Source organism: Chanodichthys erythropterus, chromosome 4 (genome assembly GCF_024489055.1).
Source record: "Chanodichthys erythropterus isolate Z2021 chromosome 4, ASM2448905v1, whole genome shotgun sequence".
NCBI lineage: Eukaryota > Metazoa > Chordata > Actinopteri > Cypriniformes > Xenocyprididae > Chanodichthys > Chanodichthys erythropterus.
The window spans coordinates 28846735-28866993 of record NC_090224.1 but is presented as its reverse complement, the minus strand read 5'-3'; the positions used below and the strand labels follow the sequence as shown (position 1 = coordinate 28866993).

Sequence of the window (20259 nt, the reverse complement as noted above, 5' to 3'; positions counted from 1 at the left end):
TGTGCGAATATAAAACCAACTTTACAGAAGTACTGATCACTTGGTGATACAACTATTCTATTCAAAAATGTGTGTCCTGATGGCATGAGCATGTTCAGGAAATAATTGTTTTTGCAGTCTATTCACATAGTACTATGTACTGAAGTAACTGTTATAAGATGAAAATGAAAATCGCTGTGAGCATTATACAAGTCATGTCAGCTAAACAAGTTTACACCGCTTCGGATACATAACACTACGGATGACTATAAAACAACAAATAAAGATTAATTAACATAGAATCACTGTTGTTAATTAATCCACCGTTTTTTCTGTAGATTCTTCTTGGAAGACCAAAGAACGTGCGATCGCTCGCTCGCCACCTCTCTGAGCATGCATCTATGACGTCGCCAAAACACACCTTCGCGCATGCGCTTAACAACGCCCAGTACGTGTTGGATCTGATCCAGCTACGTCATCGTGCTACAGGCTGCAGCGAGGACAGTCTCGCTTGGTTGGCAAGCATCCAGATGGCAGATATTTGTGTGGAGAGTTGGAATCTGTGAAGCATGTAGTAATGGAGTGTGTAATTCATAGTGATGCAAGAATCCACATGTTTTCTGATCTGTTGGAGTCTGGATTTTTACTTCACACTGGACTTTATAAGAGGATTTAATATATTAGATGGAGTTAATCAGATGACCTGAGGAGGGCAGCAATACGCCTTTGAAACGTCTAAGGTGCTGCAAATTACACTAGAAGAAGAAGAAGAAGATCTGCATCTGCCATCCATTCCTCCAACCACCAGAGGGAGCGATCTCCTGAGTACCGAATACTGCTGGTTCTTCTTGCACCACTTCATGTTTCTATCTGTAAGCCATGCTGTTTGTTCATCATGTTGCGAAGAGTCTTTACCGTGCGTTTTTGTTACCCTGTTTGGTTTGCCATGTGTATGTTTCTCTCCCTGTTCTTGACCATGGTTTTTGGAATACGACCTTGGATTAGTTTGCTGTTTGGATTGCCGCTACTGTTATCGACCCCGTGTATGCTTATTGAACACGCTGCCTTTCTTGAACCATACTTTGTTTGTGTCACTGTGTTTAATAAAACACCACATATGGATTCAACTACTCAAGCGAGTCAGTCATCGTTACAAATAGTAAAGTGTTCATGTACCTATAATATCTGCATAATATCTTCACAATTATGAAAAGAACACATGATAGTAATGGAACTGGAACTTCTGTCCAGGTTGTCACAGCATCTTGTTTACTGCCCTTGAAACAATTCAAATATAAACGATTATTATACATATAAATATAACTTTGCCATGCTCATTTCAGCCCCAGTGGTGAACACAATTATGTTCAGAAAATTCTGCCAGAGTCAAATTTAGTTTTGTTTTATTCCTCAAAGAATCAGCGTATTTGAATGAATCAGATGATTAAATTATTCAATTAGGCTACCCATTCATAATTGCAGTATTTTGCTACATTAAATGAATTATTAGCATTTTGAACAAACCGGTTGAATAAAGGATTTAACTCGCAGTGACTTGCCGCCACCTACTGGTGGCTTTAGTTCCAATAAATGTCTAAATATGTATAAAATTGATCCTAGATCAGGTAAAAATCATACTTTTTTTATTTTTTTGCCATGTTTTTATTTTATTTTATTTTATTTTATTTATTTTTTTATTGCAGAAAGAAACAAGTACAATAAGGCAATACATAATCTTAAGAAAATCCAATAGAGCAGAGCACAACAAAATATAAGAGTAAAACGAGGGAGAAAGAAGGAAAAAAAATTTAAAAATTACACATTAGGGTCTTCTAGTTTAAATTTCCTCAATAAGCTAAGTAGTTTTCTTCCTGTTATGCATTTTAACAACTTTAAAGATTTACAGTACAACCAAAATTCTTTTTGAAAGACAGAAAATAATGGTTTTGTCTTAAGGAACTTACATTTGTGAATGAAAAATTTACCCAAAATAAGAAAATTATTTAGCAAATATTAAGGTGAGAATTCACCTTAATAGGAACTTTAAGCCACTCATTCATATCAGACCAAAACGCTCTACTAAATATACATTCAAGGAAAAGCTGTACAGTTGTTTCAATGTCAGAATTACAGAAAGTACAATTATTGTGGTCAATATTAAATCTATGTCTAAGAAATTCTGACGATGGATAGATATCATTAAAAATTTTAAAGTGTACTTCCTTGGCTTTGGGGGGTATGGGGAAAGAGAGATATAAAGTTCTTAATTTTTGAATGGAATTCTTGGGGAAAATTTGATTTACGTTATTTCAAATGGCTTGATTTGGAAATTTATCTTGGGTTAATAAAGTTCTGATTAATTTATTTGGCAAGCTACTTGTAAAAAAAATCTTGGCCATTTATTTTTAAAGATGGTAAATGCAGAGCTTGAGTTAGATTGGGCACGGTGTGACTAACCATCTGTACAAAAGCCTTTGCAATGCAGTTCAATACCATATTAAATTGTTTGTAATCACAATAAAAGTTATATTTTTCACAAAAAGTTTTGTGATTCATAAAACAACCTTCCTTATCTAATATGTGTCACAGATCCCCTGTCTCCCTGGACTCCATTTCCCAGCATCCTCCTGTTCTCCACACCTGCACTCACTTCCTTCGTCATCTCCCCATCATCACGGATCACCTGCACCTGGACTCTATTATCAGCACTCCCTTTATATTGCACTCACTCCCGTCACTCCTCGTCTGTTCTCTGTTTAAGTTAAATGTTTGTTCGGTGTTCTCTGCCTTCTGTTTATTAAAAGTATTGTTGTTATATTGGAAATCCGTATCAGCCTCATCTCTCTACCTGCATACGTAACAATAGGTGAACAGCAGACCAAATACCTCTCTCCCACCATTCTTTCAAAAAGAGTGACTTATTCCTAAATAAAATTGTTTATGTTTATCCAGTATAAAATAACCTGTTTATGAAATTCTGACAGTTTAAGAGGGAGTTTTGGTATTGAAAAATCACAACATAACAGAAATTCTATCCCACCAACACTTTTAAAGATATTCCTATAGGAGTGCAAAACCAGAAACTATTGTTATTTATTAGAAAGTTTTTAAGTCAATTAACTTTGAAAGTACCATTCATGCAATCAAAGTCTATGGCCTGTAAACCCAGGTAAAAATCATACTTAGCAGCGAACCATTGAAACCAGTGAACCTTCATGCGCAGGTAGTGCATGTTGTAACTGCTTGGGCACTTTCCCATTGAGAATGGACAACAAATTTCGATCGAAAGTAGGCTATCCAGATAGAGATTTGTTGCCCATTCTCAATGGGAAAGTGCTCAAGCAACATTGCCCGGCGACATTGTTCAAAAATTGCCCCGTGTATCATCACCATTACAATGTGCCGCGCTATTATAATGCTGTTCTATGACGTTAGTAATATAATTCACATTAATTACTTTTATTAATTTTATTGAGAAACAGGTATATAAAAACTGAGAGTCTTCAGAAATGTGAAGTTTATTTCAAGAAATGTATTCTGGCTCGTCTGTTCTCCTCATATATTTGCCCACATTGTTTTGAACTATAGGCTACTGTAGCTGTGTTTAGTGGTTTGTTCATTGTCAAACTCAAAAATTTGTCAGTTTTAATTTTTAAAAAATGCCATTATTTTATATGAAAATATACAAGCTAATTGTATTTTATTGACAAACTATTTTAGTTTGTCTTGTATATTTTTTAAATTATATTAGGCTAATATTTTAAGCTGTCATATAGGTTATGCTACAAAGTACACCATGTTGTGTGAAATTAATGTGGAAAAAAAAAATTACTACTTAGGCTAAGTTTACGGTTGTGCTCCGCTCTCCCCTACATTTTGGGCACGGTAAGCGAATTGGTACGCAGCGAATTGCGGATATCTCAGTTATTTATTATTATTATTATTATTATTATTATTATTATTATTATTATTATTATTATTATTATTATTATTAATTGTATTAATTTTTCATGTTTTGTCTTCATTCATTTACATTTATGGAGAATTTACTCATAACGTCTATTTTCGATAGTTCATTTTTTCTCAGCCATTTGACTATCAACTAGGCTATTCAATGTTTTATGAGTAGTTCTTTCATAATAGGCTATAGTGCACACGCTTCTGGTGAAAGGTGAAATCCTGCCTAGTTTATGCGTTGGATTTCAGATCATCCCGTTGTTCCAATTTGGATGGCCAGACTTTTCGCTCCGCAATATTTGCATAAAGAGAATGTAGACTTCCCCTAATTTGCATAGAAGTGAACATTTCCTGAATGAACCGAAAGCAGGTGTGACGCTGTTCAGGAAGAGACGTGTACAGGCTCTAAACAGGTAAGAAACCGACGAACCTGTAATCATTAAATGAGTTGATGCATATGTTTGAACATAAAACTTTTGATCTATTTTAAAATAAAATGTTGCCTTGAACTTTAAAGTAGGTTCTACTGTATGTACTTTGATGATTGGGATTGTTTCATAAAGAGAGGTCAGTTTTCAACTCTGGCCTCATACGAGGCTTCATGAATAGGCTAAATTAGCTACTTTTTATTTATAGCGCCATGTTTGGATTCATCTAATTATCTGAACGGTGTTGTATGATTTTGTGTTATTTTTTATCCAATAGATATCACAGTCTTAATTCAAGAAAACGGGAGAAAAGCAATGGAATCTTCTCAAGGTAAATCTGTTTTGGAAAGCTTTATTTTGCAGTATTCATTCCAGCAGCATACTGTATCACATTACAAAGAATGAATCATCACCAAGCCTTCCAGAATATTTCACCCCAAAACAACAATAAAATATTTTACACAAAGAAATCCTATTTTACAGGAATATGTGAATTAAATTATATGAATCAAAACTGAGCATATTGAGAATTACAAACAAATGTTAAACTTTCAAAATAAAACATTAAAACACATTATGGTTTTTAATTGTTCTTAATTTTCTTTATGAAAAACATTCATTTCAGTTAATCAGACCTGTATACATACATGTATACATGTTTCTCAATTGATTTTGGTTATATTTATTAGGCTATATTTTACAGTGGAATTTATGCCGACCCGTAACAGTACCAAACAGGAGTGTCGCTAATCTTTTGTAACATTTAGTAACTGTAGAACCATGAGTCCATACTATAAGATTCCTTCCTTCAGTGATTTAAAAAATGACCACTCTGCCTGCCAAATAACAATTACCGCAACACTAAAACCAGTTGAGAAGTGTACAAGCAAAGGTCAGGATCAAACACATTTAAAAAAAAATCAATAAACAATAAACAAATCAAACACATTTGATCAAAGCTTATTCACTTATTCATAATCACTTATTGTTCATAGTGCAAGAAATTAACTCTAACAACAAAATCAAAGCCATTTATTAATACACTGTAAATCATGCTTATCAGGTATGGGCAGTATTTATGATACATGTATTTCAAATACGTATTTCAAATACAAAATATTATTTTGTAATTTGTATTTGATAGGGTTGATTAAAATGGCTTTGTATTTTGTATCAAAATACTTTCTTAGTGTTTTGTATTTTTGTAGTTTTAAAATACTGTAAAATACTTTGTAAGAAGTCTACATGATGACATCATAAAAATGTGGCCTCTGATTGGTGCTTACTCAATAGTTTGCCCAGACTTGTTGAGTTCAGAACAGATCTTAAGTTTTGGTGTTTGTTTTAATAGCCTAGGCTAAATAGTTTACCAATTTACATAATGTTCTTGAAAATTATTATACCAAGCAGCAGCCCCCTATATTTATGATTAACAATCAAATGATTAATTAGTGCTATGAATACAGGTGCCATAAGTTGTCTTCTTATGAATGACTTGTTTGTCATTGAGTCAGTGTTGTTGATGCAAAGAAGGCCCTTCGTTACCAACACCAAATAACTAAATTAGGATACAATTATGAGTCATTTGCAAACAGTTAAACATTAAACTGTGGGTTACTATAAAACGAACCTTCATCTGGGAGATCACAGGGATATGGGAATATTTGATCTGTTAAAGCCACAATATGTACATTTTCGCCACTAGAGGTCGCTTATTCGGTGGCTTATCTTTGTTTTTGTGGAATCATGGGATGTGTTGTATTTACGTCTACAGACAGTGGAAAAGAATTGGGATGGGACTCAGAAATCATGTTTATGGATGAGAGTATTAACGTTACTGTAGTATGAAGCAGAGCAGGGCCAAGTGATGTTGGAGCTGAACGAGACCGCTGGAGTAATTGCTAAAGAGAGACAAATGCGTCGAGAGAGACGAACGCGTCGAGAGAGCAGTGGAACTTTTATTATGCTATAGTCGCCGGTCTAGTGTATGTGGGGTAATGCAGCGCTGTCTATCATATTAGATACATATGTGATGAAAGTTGTTATAATGCTACTCTGCGTTCGCTCAGCGGCTGCAATGAGACACTTGTTGCACACTGCAGTAAGCTAGATCGATATTAGTCATGGTAAAACATGGTACTTGCGGTAAATCAAGAAAACGAGAAAAACAATTTAAACAAGAAGCTGTATAACATGATTAGTTTTCTGTCGATTAATGAATCCAAACAGTTCCTCATCTGTCTAATAAAACATATAATATATTACATATAATATGTTTTATTAGGCAGATGAGGAATATAAAGCGTCTTTGGTGTTTCCATGGTTTCTACAAAATAAAACCAGAAATCGAGGGTAACACTGGTATGATGTCATTGATAGGTGACGCACGGACACAGCCCGTGTCCTGGTTAAAATTGCTTATTTCTCTGGATTTAAACATTCTTGGAAACATTTGGGATAATGTAAGTACACAGGTCCATAAAATATATAGCATTGTTCTAGTGTTTTTTGGATATTTTAATCAAAAATCCTACTGTACATATTGTGCCTTTAACTGGTGGCATATTTCAGATTTAATGCATGACTCAGGCAGAGAAAAGCTATCAAACATTGTTTATTTAATCAACTGAGTCAGTGTAATGGTGAAGGGATAGATCAAATAGGCTAACTGAATTTCATGCTCCCTTGTAAAAGTATTTTTTAGTATTTTTAAAACACAAAAATACAGTAGTTTATTTTGATACACTTAAAATGAAGGTATTTGATATTTTATTTTAAAATACATTTTGATGTATTTTTGCCCAATCCTGATGCTTATAGGCAGTAAGCCTTATGTAGGTCATACAGTACACCAGAGGTGGAGATTCCAGGGGTCAGAAAGTAAAAGTCCTGCCATATTTTCATTCCACCCACTGAAGCATTAATGAGATAATTAAGTGATTAATTGAGTGATGATTGCCCATTATTGAAGACACCTGATGATAAAAAGCAGAATCACCAAAGGAGAAAATCACAATTTTTAAGTTACCATCATCGAGGTCAGGGTTTGTTTTAGTTGAGCTCTTGATCCTTGACTTTTTAATGTTACATTTTGTTTGGGCAGTTTTAACTGCATTAAAACCAAGCAGACAAGCAAAGTTAAAAGATAATCAGGTGTTGTTGGTTATGTTTTTACATAAACATTATTTGATTTGAATCACTGAACTCATTTAGAGCCCAATCTCTGAGTTAGATTTACATTATTGATTACAGCAGAACTGTGATTCTACAGCACAAGCTCAGCTTTTACAATAAATTTTTTTTAAGAGTTCTGATTTAAAAAAAAAAAAAGCAGAGCTCATTTAAACACACAGACATCAAGAATCATCCTGTGAATCTCAACAGTGGTGGCCATCATAAAGCATGTTGCAGTGCATTCTGGGAGCCACCAATCAAAATTCATCCATGGCTCCCATCATGCATTGCTGCATGAATAAATTATGAGCTTAATTGTCTTAGTAATTTCATTTATTCTCACTATTAAATTGTTGCTGTTTTTCTGTGACTTTTAGTAACTTGTTTTCTAATGTTCAGAGTTGATCTGTTTATCAGAATATGTTGCTTGTCACCGTTGTTGAGATTCACAGGCTGATACTTGATGTCTGTGTGTGCCTAAAATAGTTTTTTTTTTTTTTGTGATAAGGACAACTTTAAAAAAAAAAAAATTCTGTATTGTATAAGCTGATCTTCTGCAGAATCACAGTGCTGCTGTAATCAATAATGTAAAACTAACTCAGAGATTGGGCTCTAAATGAGTTCATTGATTCAGATCAAATAATGTTTATGTAAAAACATAACCAACAACACCTGATCATCTTTTAACTTTGCTTGTCTGTTTGGTTTTAATGGAATTAAAACTGCCCAAACAAAATCTAATATTAAAAAGTCAAGGATCAAGAGCTCAACTAAAACAAACCCTGACCTCGATGATGGTAACTTAAATATTGTGATTTTCTCCTTTGGTGATTCTGCTTGTTATCATCAGGTGTCTTCAATAATGCTCAATCAGCTCTCAATTTATCACCTAATTATCTCATTAATGCTTCAGTGGGTGGAATAAAAATATGGCAGGACTTTTACTTTCTGACCCCTGGAATCTCCACCTCTGCCCCCTGGCTGTGAAGAGTATCACAGAGAGTCTCAGACACTAGTTTGCGTTGTTGACTCAAGGACGTGAGAGCCCGGAGTAACATGAACATCCAAACTATAAAACCTTATGAATGTGTGTGGTGAGGACCAACCTGCCGCATCACAAACACGTTGCAAGGGAGCACCCCCTGCCAAAGCTCTAAAAGAGGCAACCTCCCTGGTGGAATGAGCCCTGATACCTGTTGGCGAAGTGTGACCACGCACCTCATAGGCAAGGGCAATAGCATCTCTCACCCAATGTGATAAGGTCTGTTTCATGGCGCCTGCACCCTTGTTATGGCTGCCATGACAAACAAACAGTTGCTCTGACTTATGCCACTGCACTGTAAAACTCAATAAGTTCAGAATACTCAAAACATTTGAGGAAACTTATTACCTCAAAACATTTAAGTTAACTAACTTATTTTTTTTAAGTTAGTAGAACTTAATTTTTTTGTGACAAGTGGGGCGGGGCCGAGAGCCATGGAAGTGGAGCAATGCTAGTGTGGTGCACAGGTGTCTCTCATTAACAATCACATCACTGGCATTCCTTCGCTCCCACAGTTCTCAGCCTCGCCCTACTCAAGTACATATAGTTAATTTACATAAACATCACATTCAAGTCTTGGTTAAATGTTAGTTAGCAAAAAACACATGCTATTATAATTATCAAAGAGACTGTCAATATATACTTGCATGTATATAATCAAACAACATACAGTATATGTGGTCTTAAAAGTTTTGCAGCCCATCCTCAACCTAACCACACGGTCTACTCTTCACCAGAATGGTAACCCTACAAAACTAACATAACAGAACCCCCTGTCAATCCCAACATAACACAACATTAAACACTAACTTATGTCTCCCTATGTTAATTTTATGCAAAAACACACAAAATAACACTTTATTTCAACATTTAGACAGTCTGATGCAAAGCATGCTGGGAATTAGAAATCTGCTGCAACTAAAACAGTTTAGTTTACTTGAAATATGTCAGTGCTGTGAACTCAAAAGTAAAAGAAAGTTTTAAATACTCATAACTGTTAATTTAACTGAACTAATTTGTTTAATTTAAGTTTGTCCTACTCAAACGAATTAAGTATTTTGAGCATTAGGGTTTACAGTGTGGCTAGTGCGGTGGACGTAGGTCTGAAGAGCATGGACTGGATACAGTCTATGAAGTCTCTCCTGCTCCGGCGTTGTGAACGGCAGAGGGCAGAAGGCTTCGAGAGTGGCTGGATGCAAGGTCGAGATAGGTACCTTCGGCAAATAGTCAGGATGAGGATGCAAAATAGTTTTCACCATTCCTGGGGCAAAGTCTAAACAGGATGGCACAATGGACAGAGCCTGCAAATCCCCAATTCTTTTTAGAGAAGTTATAGCCATGAGAAAAAACATTTTAACAGCTTGTCAGAAAGTGACTCTAACGGTTCAAAGGGGGTTTCAACCAGGCCCTCCAGGACTATTGCTAGGTCCCATGAAGGGATCCTGGTTCTAGAAGGAGGCTTAAGCTGCCTGGCTCCTCGAACGAAGTGAGAGAGCAGGACATGCTTGCCCAAAGGCACCCCGTCAGTCAGAGCATCGCAAGCCGAAAGAGCGGCCACATAAACCCTGAGTGGCGCGGCATGTGCCTGTTGATAATTTCTCTTGCAAAAAATCCAGAACTGTGGCAATTTGGCAGCTTAATGGATCTGCATTGTGTGCAGTACACCAACTTGCAAAGACACCCCATTTGTTGGCATAACTTGATCTAGTGGAGGGAGCCCTAGCACTCAAAATGGTCTCAATAACGTCAGGTGAAAGCCCTGTATCCCTCAGTTGGTTCCACTCAGGGGCTAAACATGAAGGTTCCACATCTCTGGCCAGGGATGAAATATTGTCCCCTGCACCTGAGACAGAAGGTCCCTCCTCTCCGGTATCGCCCAAGGCGAGCTGTCAAGGAGAGATATTATCTCAGAGAACCATATTCTGTTCGGCCAAAGCAGTGCTATCAATAAGAGTCAAGTCCCTTGTTGACGAACTCTGGCTAGAACTTCTGGGAGCAGAGCAACTGGAGGAAAGGCATACAGGTGCAACGAAGACCATGTATGTGCCATCGCATCCAGACCAAGGGGGGCTGGGTGACTCAGAGAGAAGTAAAGGGGACATTGCGCTGTCTGTTGAGAGGCGAAGAGGTCCACCTCCGCTTCTCAGAATCTCAGCCATATCTGTTTCACTACGTCGGGGTGAAGTTTCCATTCCCCGCTCTGTAGTTTCTGTCTGGACAGTAAATCCGCTTCCACATTCTGGTTCCCAGGAATATACACTGCCCTCAGTGACAGGAATTTGTCCTGGGCCCAGAGGAAGATCTGTCATGCTATCTTGTTCAGATGGCGCAAATGCAGACCTGCACTAGGACATGACAGCCTCTCAGCTGCTGGAGAAAGTATTTCAGGGCCAGAAATACAGCCATCAGCTCTAGGCAGTTGATGTGCCGGATGAGCTGATGGCCCTCCCATTCCCCTTGGGCTGGATGGCCACTTAAGACCGCTCCCCAGCCCGTCAGTTAGGCATCTGTCATTAGCAATCTGCGACGACATGGTGCCCCTAGAGTGGGACCCAAGGTAAGGAACCGGGGTCTGAGCCACATAGATAGATTACGAAGCCCACGACGCGTAACCCTTACTTGCCTTAGGGGTTTGGCCCTTGGATGAAACCCCTTTGGCTTTGAGCCACAACTGAAACGGTCTCATATGCAGCAGGCCCATAGGGATCACCGAGGACACTGATGCCATGACACCTAACATTTTTTGAAACTGTAGAACAGTACGATCTTGGCCTAGCCTGACATTTTTCAGGGTGTGTAGAATGGTTTCAACTCGAGCTGGAAACAATTTTGCCCGCATCGTGGTCAAATCCCAAATGAATCCCAAATATGTCATTCTCTGGGTGCCACAGAGAATGCTTTTCTTCTTGTTGAGTCTCAACCCTAGAGAAACTAGATGAGCTAAAACAACATCTCTGTGTTTTAACGGCATCTCTCATGACTAGTGCTAGTATTAGCAGGTCGTCTATGTAATTCAAAATGAAAATGCCCTGGAGTCGCTACGGAGCCAGTGCTGCATCCATGCAGTTTGCCCAGCCAACACAGCATGGTGGGGCCCAGATGGGTGTCACCTGGGCAGCCTAACTGAGGCCCAGACATTTTTGTCCACGGTTTCCATGTAGGCCCCACATGGATTAGCCCAGATGAACTGAACACTGCTCAGTGTGCACACTACAGGCTGTTAAATGTAACACAGAAACATGCTGGAGTTAATGAGATAATTAGGTGATAACGAGCAGAATCACTGAAGGACAGAGAAACAACAAAAACTACGACTTCAGCCAACGGCCTTCGATGAAATCAACTGAAGATAAAAGACATTAAATCTCTGAAGATCTGATTAAACATCTCCACTAACACATTACCAGCTTCATTTATTACTAACCAGATTCACTTTATTTCTGACATTCATCTACAAAAGTTGTTATTGAGATTTACCAGAGGTTTAGATGTTGATGATTTGTTGAAAATACATTTGGTTTGATGTCACCGTGATCGAGGTCAGCGCTTACTTCAGTTAGGCAGTTTGACTCTTAACTGTTTTAATATTTCTCTGACTGCTCTTACTGTTTGTTATGGCAAGAAAAATAAGAGACAATGTAGTCAGCTGCTAAATGATAAAAATGTAGTTATTTAGTGGCTTAATTCACTGATTTAATGACTGAGCTTTTTGTGAGTGAAATGTGATTAACTTTGTGCTGAATCCTTTCTTGAATTACAACCATAGAAATGTTTTAATCAGAAAGTTTGAAAAATATATTATTCCCTAAACAATTCAATGCTCCTTTAAGATTGACTTACACAGACACCAAGAATCAGCGTATGATTCTCAACAATGGTGACATGTTTCATGCTGCAATGCATTCTGGGAGCCATGGATGAGTTTTGTATGAGGCACCCAGAATATATTGCAGCATGAAGCATGTCACCATTGTTGAGAATCATACGCTGATTCTTGATGTCTGTGTGTGAATAAATTTTGCAGGTATTTTAAGGGATTTAATGTACATTGTATTTTTCAGATTTCTTCTTCTGCTCTTTTTTTTTTTGTTGTTTTGGAGGAGATCCAGTACAAAATTAATAACTTTTTATCATATAAAGCTCAGTGAGCTAAGCCATAACACGATGACAATTATCATTATATCATTGAACAGCTGACAACAGCTAAATATATTGTCACTTGCTTTTCTTGCCATAATAAACAGCAAGAACAGCCAGAAAAACATTGTTACTAAAACAGTCAAGAGTCAAACTGCCTAACTGAAGTAAGCGCTGACCTCGATCACGGTGACATCAAACCAAACTTATTTTCAACAAATCATCAACATCTAAACCTCTGGTAATTCTCAATAACAACTTTTGTAGATGAATGTCAGAAATAAAGTCAGTCTGGTTAGTAATAAATTAAGCTGGTAATGCTGTTTGTGGAGATGTTTAATCAGATCTTGAGAGGTTTAATGTCTTTTATCTTCAGTTGATTTCATTGAAGGCTGTGGCTGAAGTCGTAGTTCTTGTTGTTTCTCTGTCCTTCGGTGATTCTGCTCACTATCACCTAATTATCTCATTAACTCCAGTATGTTTCTGTGTTACATTTAACATCCTGTAGTGTGCACACTGAGCAGTGTTCAGTTCATCTGGGCTAATCCATGTGGGGCCTACATGGAAACCGTGGACAAAAATGTCTGGGCCCCAGTTAGGCTGCCCAGGTGACACCCATCTGGGCCCCACCATGCTATGTTGGCTGGGTGTGCAGGGGTGGTAGGGCTAAGCTGAATGGAAGAACCTGATATTGGTAAGCTTCACCCCCGAAAGCGAACCTCAAGAACCTCCTGTGCTGTGGCAATATTTCGATGTGAAAGATCGATCACATCGAAAGATCGATCGTGACAAACCGCGCTGTTGGATTTGCGACATGATCATCTTCACGGTTAACATCTTGAACTTGAGAGCTTTGACTGAACGGTTCAAGCCTCGAAGATCTAAGATTGGACGCAGCCCCCCCATACTTTTTGTGAACTAGGAAGTATTAGCTGTAATAACCTGACTCTCTCTCTCTGTAGAGGGGGAACACATTATATGGCCCCTTTCTCCAGAAGAGTTTGCAGCTCTTGTGACAGTAACATCGCTTGCCCAGGCTTCACGGTAGTGGAGACCACGGCGTTGAAACGCAGAGGACGATGAAAAAATTTGATTCTGTATCCAAATTTTACTGTCTTTAGTACCCACGCGGAAATCCCTGACAGTAGTTTCAACGCTGAAACTCTGAAATGGGCACTAATTTTGACACTTCCTTTTAAAGGAATGTTAGGTGTTCCGCATCCTGTTCCGCATCCTGTACAGGAGTTAACAGAACACCTAACATTTAGCTGGAAACCGCTGCCCCCCGAAACACCAGAGGTGGCGGGGAAGGAGAGTTTATGTGGAGATGTCGAGAAGGAGCGGGTTTTAGATGTACTACCCGCCCCGTCCCGAGGGGTGGGCGCAAGACTGTCAGGACTTTTTTGCAAAACATTCCTGAAGTCTTGCCTGGGAGGTTGTGAAGGGCGGCGAGACTTTATGAGGGGGAGCTCGACTCATGGAAAAGCATTTCCCTGCGGCTCTTTGGTACTAATAACTGGGTTGTATCTTCTTTTGACTGAGTGTCTTGGGTCACTCGATACAACCTATCTTTAATAATCGCAAAATAGGGATAAGTCAGTGGTCGTCCAGGCTGGAGAGGCTGACCGTCGATCGTGCTGACCCTCTCAAACGCATTTTTCAGCGTGTCATCGTGAGACTGCTCCAGGGGAAAATCATCACGGTCCGAGAGAATCAGTCTCCCGATTCCGCTCTGTTCCCCTGAGGCAGTCACCACTGGTCCCCGATCAGTCTCCCCCGCCTGCACTCGCACTTCCTTTCCCCGCGAGCATCTACTCCAAGAGGCACCCGAACATAAATGTCCCAATAATTTATTAAATGCGGGCCGATTCGTCCCCAAAATTATCGGGTGCCGGAGGTGCGGATTAACTGCCACCTCCACACTATGCTCCTGTCCCCTAAATACAATCCTGACTGACACCAACGGATAACTCGCGACACGAACGGCCGATAATCCGTTCCACCCCGCCCCCGGGGCGGAACACGAGGCGGGCCGGGTGGACGGGACCTAGGTAGAGGGACTGGAGAGAGAGAGAAGAGGAAGAGAGGGAGAGAGAGAGACAGATGGCAGGGGTTCGCCGACCCCTGGGCACGCCACCAAGTGGTCCTCCGCCAATTGGATGGCCGAATCCAGCGACGTGGGCCGGTGGCACTGGACCCACTCGGCGGTCTTCTTCGGAAGCCGAGTGGTGAACTGTTCCAGCACCACCCGATCGAGGTCTTTGGAAAACCCCTAGCTAATTCATCTATCGGTGAGAAACTCTATAATTTAAAACAAGGATCCAAATCTGTGACTGATTATGCCTCGCAGTTCAGAACGCTAGCCGCTTGCAGTTGATGGAATGAACAAGCCCTCATCACCTTGTTTCATCAGGGGTTGGAACCCAGAGTGCGGTTGCATCTCGCTGCATACGAGGATTCCATCAGCCTTGAACGCTTTATCCAACTCGCCATCCGCGTAGGCACTCGTATGCAGTCGTGTCTCGAAGAGCACCAGGGCCAGGCACTTCCCAACATCCTCCTCTGTCGTTTCCAAACCTGTCAGCTCCCCAGAATCAGCCAGCGAGCCCATGCAAGTGGATAATTCACGTCTCTCACTCTCCGAATGTCAAAGAAGGCTGACCATGAATCTGTGCCGGTATTGTGGTGCTCCTGGGCATGTAATCTCTGCATGCCCAATCCGTCCTCCTCGACCAATGGTGAGTGCCATCATTCCCTCCATTAAGAAGATGAAACCACTCACTAATGTGGTAAACCTTACTGCTGTTAATGTATCTGTTCCAGTGGTGGCGCTCCTCGATTCAGGGTCAGAAGGAAACTTCATCTCAGGCTCCCTCTGTCGACAACTCAAACTCAAAACCTCGCCCTCTCCGACCATCTATCAAGTCCACTCCATCACTGGCAAACCCCTGAGCCGTAAAAGGATCAGCCGCTGTGTGGGACCCCTTCAGCTCCGTGTGGGAATTCTACACGTCGAGGACATCCAATAAGCTGGTTCTGGAGCATTCCACCGCTGACGTGGTTCTAGGGCGCCCATGGCTCGATCAGCACAGCCCCAGCATCTCCTGGCGCACGGGCGAGATCCTGAAGTGGGGCGAACAATGCTTCTCCAATTGTTTCTCCAAGTCTCCAATTCTCAAACCTCCACATTCCAAGAAGATCTCCATCTGCACTACCTCCATTGAAAGCCCCATAGAGAAACGCTCCGTGGACATCCCATCCTGTTACGCCCCCTTCAGTGACGTCTTCTGCCTGCAACGAGCCTCCAAGCTACCTCCACACCGGCCATGGGACTGTGCCATCGATCTGTTACCGGGTGAGCCAGTGCCTAGGGGAAGGATCTACCCCCTGTCAGTGCCGGAGGAGAAGGCCATGGAGGAATATATTGAAGAGGCCCTTAACCAAGGATACATCCGCCCGTCTACTTCCCCTGCTGCTTCAAGCTTCTTCTTCGTGGCAAAAGAGGACGGAGGCTTGCGGCCCTGCATCGACTATCGCTCTCTAAACAAAATTACTGTCAAGTTCTGGTATCCACTTCCCCTCGTCCCAGCGGCCCTGGAACATCTCCGTGGTGCCACTGTGTTCACAAAGCTGGACCTCCGCAGCGCATACAACCTCATCCAGATACGCGAGGGGGACAAATGGAAGACCGCCTTCGTCACGCCCACCGGCCATTACGAATATCTGGTCATGCCCTATGGTCTGGTCAACGGGGCGTAATCCGTATTCCAGGATTTCATTCATGAGGTGCTCCGGGAGTTCCTCCACAAGTTTGTACTGGTGTACATAGACGACATCCTCATCTACTCCCGGAGCCTGGCCGAACATCGCCACCACGTTGCGGAGGTCCTCCAACGCTTATGGCAATTCCTTCTATTCCTCAAGGCAGAAAAGTGCTCCTTTCACCAACCCTCAGTCCACTTCCTGGGATACTTCATAGATCGCAGTGGCATCTGGGTGGATGAGGGGAAGGTAGAAGCCGTCAAATCCTGGCCCATTCCCACAACCATCAAAGAACTCCAACGTTTCCTAGGTTTTATCAAGAACTATAGCTCCATCGTCAATCCACTCACCAACCTCCTTCGTCATCAGCCCAAGTCTCTGTCCTGGTCCGAAGATGCCACCAACGCCTTCGAAGCCCTCAAGAGTGCCTTCACCGCCGCTCCCCTCCTCGTCCACCCTGACCCTGACCTGCCATTCATCCACCACAGGAGTGGGAGCGGTACTTTCACAGCAGCAGGGGCAACCAAGTAGACTCCATCCATGTGCCTTCTTCTCCCACAAGCTCAACCCGGCGGAGGTCAACTACGACATCAGTGACCGCGAGCTCCTGGCCGTCAAGCTTGCTCTGACTCCCTCCAATCCTCCAATCACCCTTTTCAAGTACTAACCGACCATAAGAACTTGGAATACCTCAAATCCCCGTCAAGCTCGCTGGGCCATGTTTTTCTCCAGATTCGACTTTACAATCTCCTATCGTCCAGGCTCCAAGAATATTAAGGCGGACGCCTTATCTTGTCTCCACGCTCCAGATGAGAAGAATGAAACTCCTGAGACCATCCTTCCAAAGTCTATCTTCGTGAGTCCTATCCAGTGGTCAGAAGAAACTTTGCCCTCCTCCAATGCCTCCTCCTACACTCCACCGGGTTGTCCCCAAGGTCTCCAGTACATCACCGGGACACGACGCACACCACTTGTTCACGCAGCTCACTCGTTACTTGGCACTGGCCACCCGGGGGTCAACGAGACCCTCTCGCTGCTTAAAGAGCGCTTCTGGTGGCCCAACATGGCAAGGGATGTCAGAAGGTACGTGCAGGGCTGCAGGGAGTGCGCCATCTCCAAGAGCCCTCGTCATCTGCCAGCCAGCAAGCTCAATCCTCTGCCCGTTCCTGAGCGACCGTGGTCACACCTGGGAGTGGATTTCATTACGGATCTCCCAGCATCAGACGGCCACACCTGTGTCCTCGTAGTAGTAGACCGCTTCTCCAAGGCCTGCCGTCTAATCCCCCTGAAAGGTCTACCTACCACCCTAACCACAGCAGAACTCATGTTTAACCACATCTTTCGATATTATGGAATCCCCGAAGACATCGTATCAGACAGAGGGGCCCCAATTCATTTCCCGTTTCTGGAAGGCCTTCTTGTCCCTCCTGGGTGTGACCGTCAGTCTGTCATCAGGATACCATCCTCAGAAGAACGGGCAGACAGAACGAAGGTCCAGGAGATCGGCCGCTTCCTGCGTACCTTCTGTCACGGCCACCAGGACTCCTGGAACCAGTATCTGGGTTGGGCCGAGTACACACAAAACTCCCTCTGACAGCCTTCCACTGGACTAACACCCTTTAAGTGCGTACTCGGCTACCAACCCCCACTGTTCCCCTGGGACGGGGAACCCTCCAACGTTCCTTCAGTCGACTACTGGTTCCGGGAGAGCGAGAGGGTATGGGACTCGGCTCACCACTAACTGCAGAGGGCCCTGCGCAGACGCAGGATGACAGCTGACCTTCAGCGCTCCAACGCCCCATCCTATCAGCCGGGGCAGAAGGTCTGGCTGTCAACCAAGGACATCAGGCTGCGTCTGCCCTGCAAGAAGCTGAGTCCTCGCTTCATTGGCCCATTCACCATCACCAGACAGATCAACCCCGTCACGTATCGTTTGCAACTTCCACTTCAATACAAAATTCATCCAACCTTTCATGTCTCGCTGCTAAAACCTCACCACCCTTCTGTTTCTCCCTCCACAGAACCTGACGTGGCAGCCGCCGAGCCCCCCCTTCCACTCATCCTGGACGACGGAGCGGCATACGAGGTTCACGAGATACTAGACTCCCGGCGTCTTGGTGGTCTTCTGGAATATCTAGTCGACTGGGAGGGCTACGGCCCCGAGGAGCGCTCATGGGTCCCTAGAAACGATATCCTTGATCCCAATCTTCTACAAGCATTCCACGCCAGCCACCCGGACAGACCTGCCTCAAGCCCAAGAGGACGACCACCACGACGTTGGGGTCCTCGGCCCTCAGGAGCGGGTCGTGGGAGGGGGGGTACCGTCACAGACATGTCAGGTTCCACCTCCCTCCAATACCCACGCACTCAATCACCGGAGTACTAATCACCGCCACCTGCACATCGTCAGCACTAATCACCACCTCCTCAAAAACCCCACACTCACACACAGTCACTGTCCGGTCTCGTTCGTACCACAGCTACATGTGTACTTACCTCAAGGACTCCAACTTGCTACTTACCTGTTTCCATCGTCTCCAGTGTCTCCAGTATTCCTCGTGTGCTTCTCCAACTGTGTGTGAGTGTTCCCTGTTTTCAGTCTCCAGCGTGTTCATCCTGACTCTTCCTACAATCAACAAAAGGACAGTATTACCATTCTATCATCTCTTCAACTTCAGTAATTGCCATATACTCACCCATTTCTCTGCTGATATCAATAAAGATACTTTATTTGCTTTTACATCTGCCTCCGCGCCATCTCTGTTGTAACAGATACTTTTTCAGGATTCTTTGATGAGCAAAAAGTTAATTATCAGCATTTATTTAAAATAGAAATCTTTTGTAACAATATACACTACCATTCAAAAGGGATCAGTAATTTTGTTTCTTTCTTCTTTCTTTTTTTTTTTGAAAGAAATTAATACTTTTATTTAACACGGATGTGTTAAATTGATAAAAAGTGATAGTAAAAATTTATATTGTTAGAAAAGATTTATATTGATATAGATATTATATTTATGCTGTTCTTTTTAACCTTTTATTCATCAATGAATCCTGAAAATATTAAAGGTGCCCTAGAATCAAAAATTGAATTTACCTTGGCATAGTTGAATAACAAGAGTTCAGTACATGGAAATGACATACAGTGAGTCTCAAACACCATTGTTTCCTCCTTCTTGTATAAATCTCATTTGTTTAAAAGACCTCTGAAAAACAGACAAATCTCAACATAACACCAACTGTTACGTAACAGTCGGGATCATTAATATGTACGCCCCCAATATTTGCATATGCCAGCCCATGTTCAAGGCATTACACAAGGGCAGGCAGTATTAACGTCTGGATCTGTGCACAGCTGAATCATCAGACTAGGTAAGCAAGCAAGGGCAATAGCGAAAAATGGCAGATGGAGCAATAATAACTGACATGATCCATGATTACATGATATTTTTAGTGATATTTGTAAATTGTCTTTACAGATGTTTTGTTAGCATTTTGCTAATGTACTGTTAAATGTGGTTAAAGTTACATTGTTTCTTACTGTATTCACGGAGACAAGAGAGTCATCACTATTTTCATTTTTAAACACTTGCAGTCTGTATAATGCATAAACACATCTTCATTCTTTATAAATCTCTCCAACAGTGTGTAATGTTAGCTTTAGCCATGGAGCATTATCAAACTCATTCAGAATCAAATGTAAACATCCAAATAAATACTATACTCACATGATCCAACGCATACATGCAGTATGCATGACGAACATCTTGTAAAGATCCA

General features: G+C 41.7%; 1 protein-coding gene across 3 annotated transcripts in view; it reads left to right on the top strand.

Annotated features, from left to right (window-relative positions):
• Positions 1-4295: 4295 nt before the first annotated feature.
• The window catches only part of traf3ip2a (TRAF3 interacting protein 2a), a 132672-nt gene continuing 116708 nt past the window's right edge, over positions 4296-20259 (top strand). For all 3 annotated transcript variants that reach the window (XM_067384677.1, XM_067384678.1, XM_067384676.1), the window contains exons 1-2: positions 4296-4349; positions 4642-4695. In XM_067384677.1, coding sequence (XP_067240778.1) covers positions 4680-4695 — 16 coding nt within the window. In that variant the 5' untranslated portion in view covers positions 4296-4349; positions 4642-4679. The remainder of the gene's footprint in view (positions 4350-4641; positions 4696-20259) is intronic.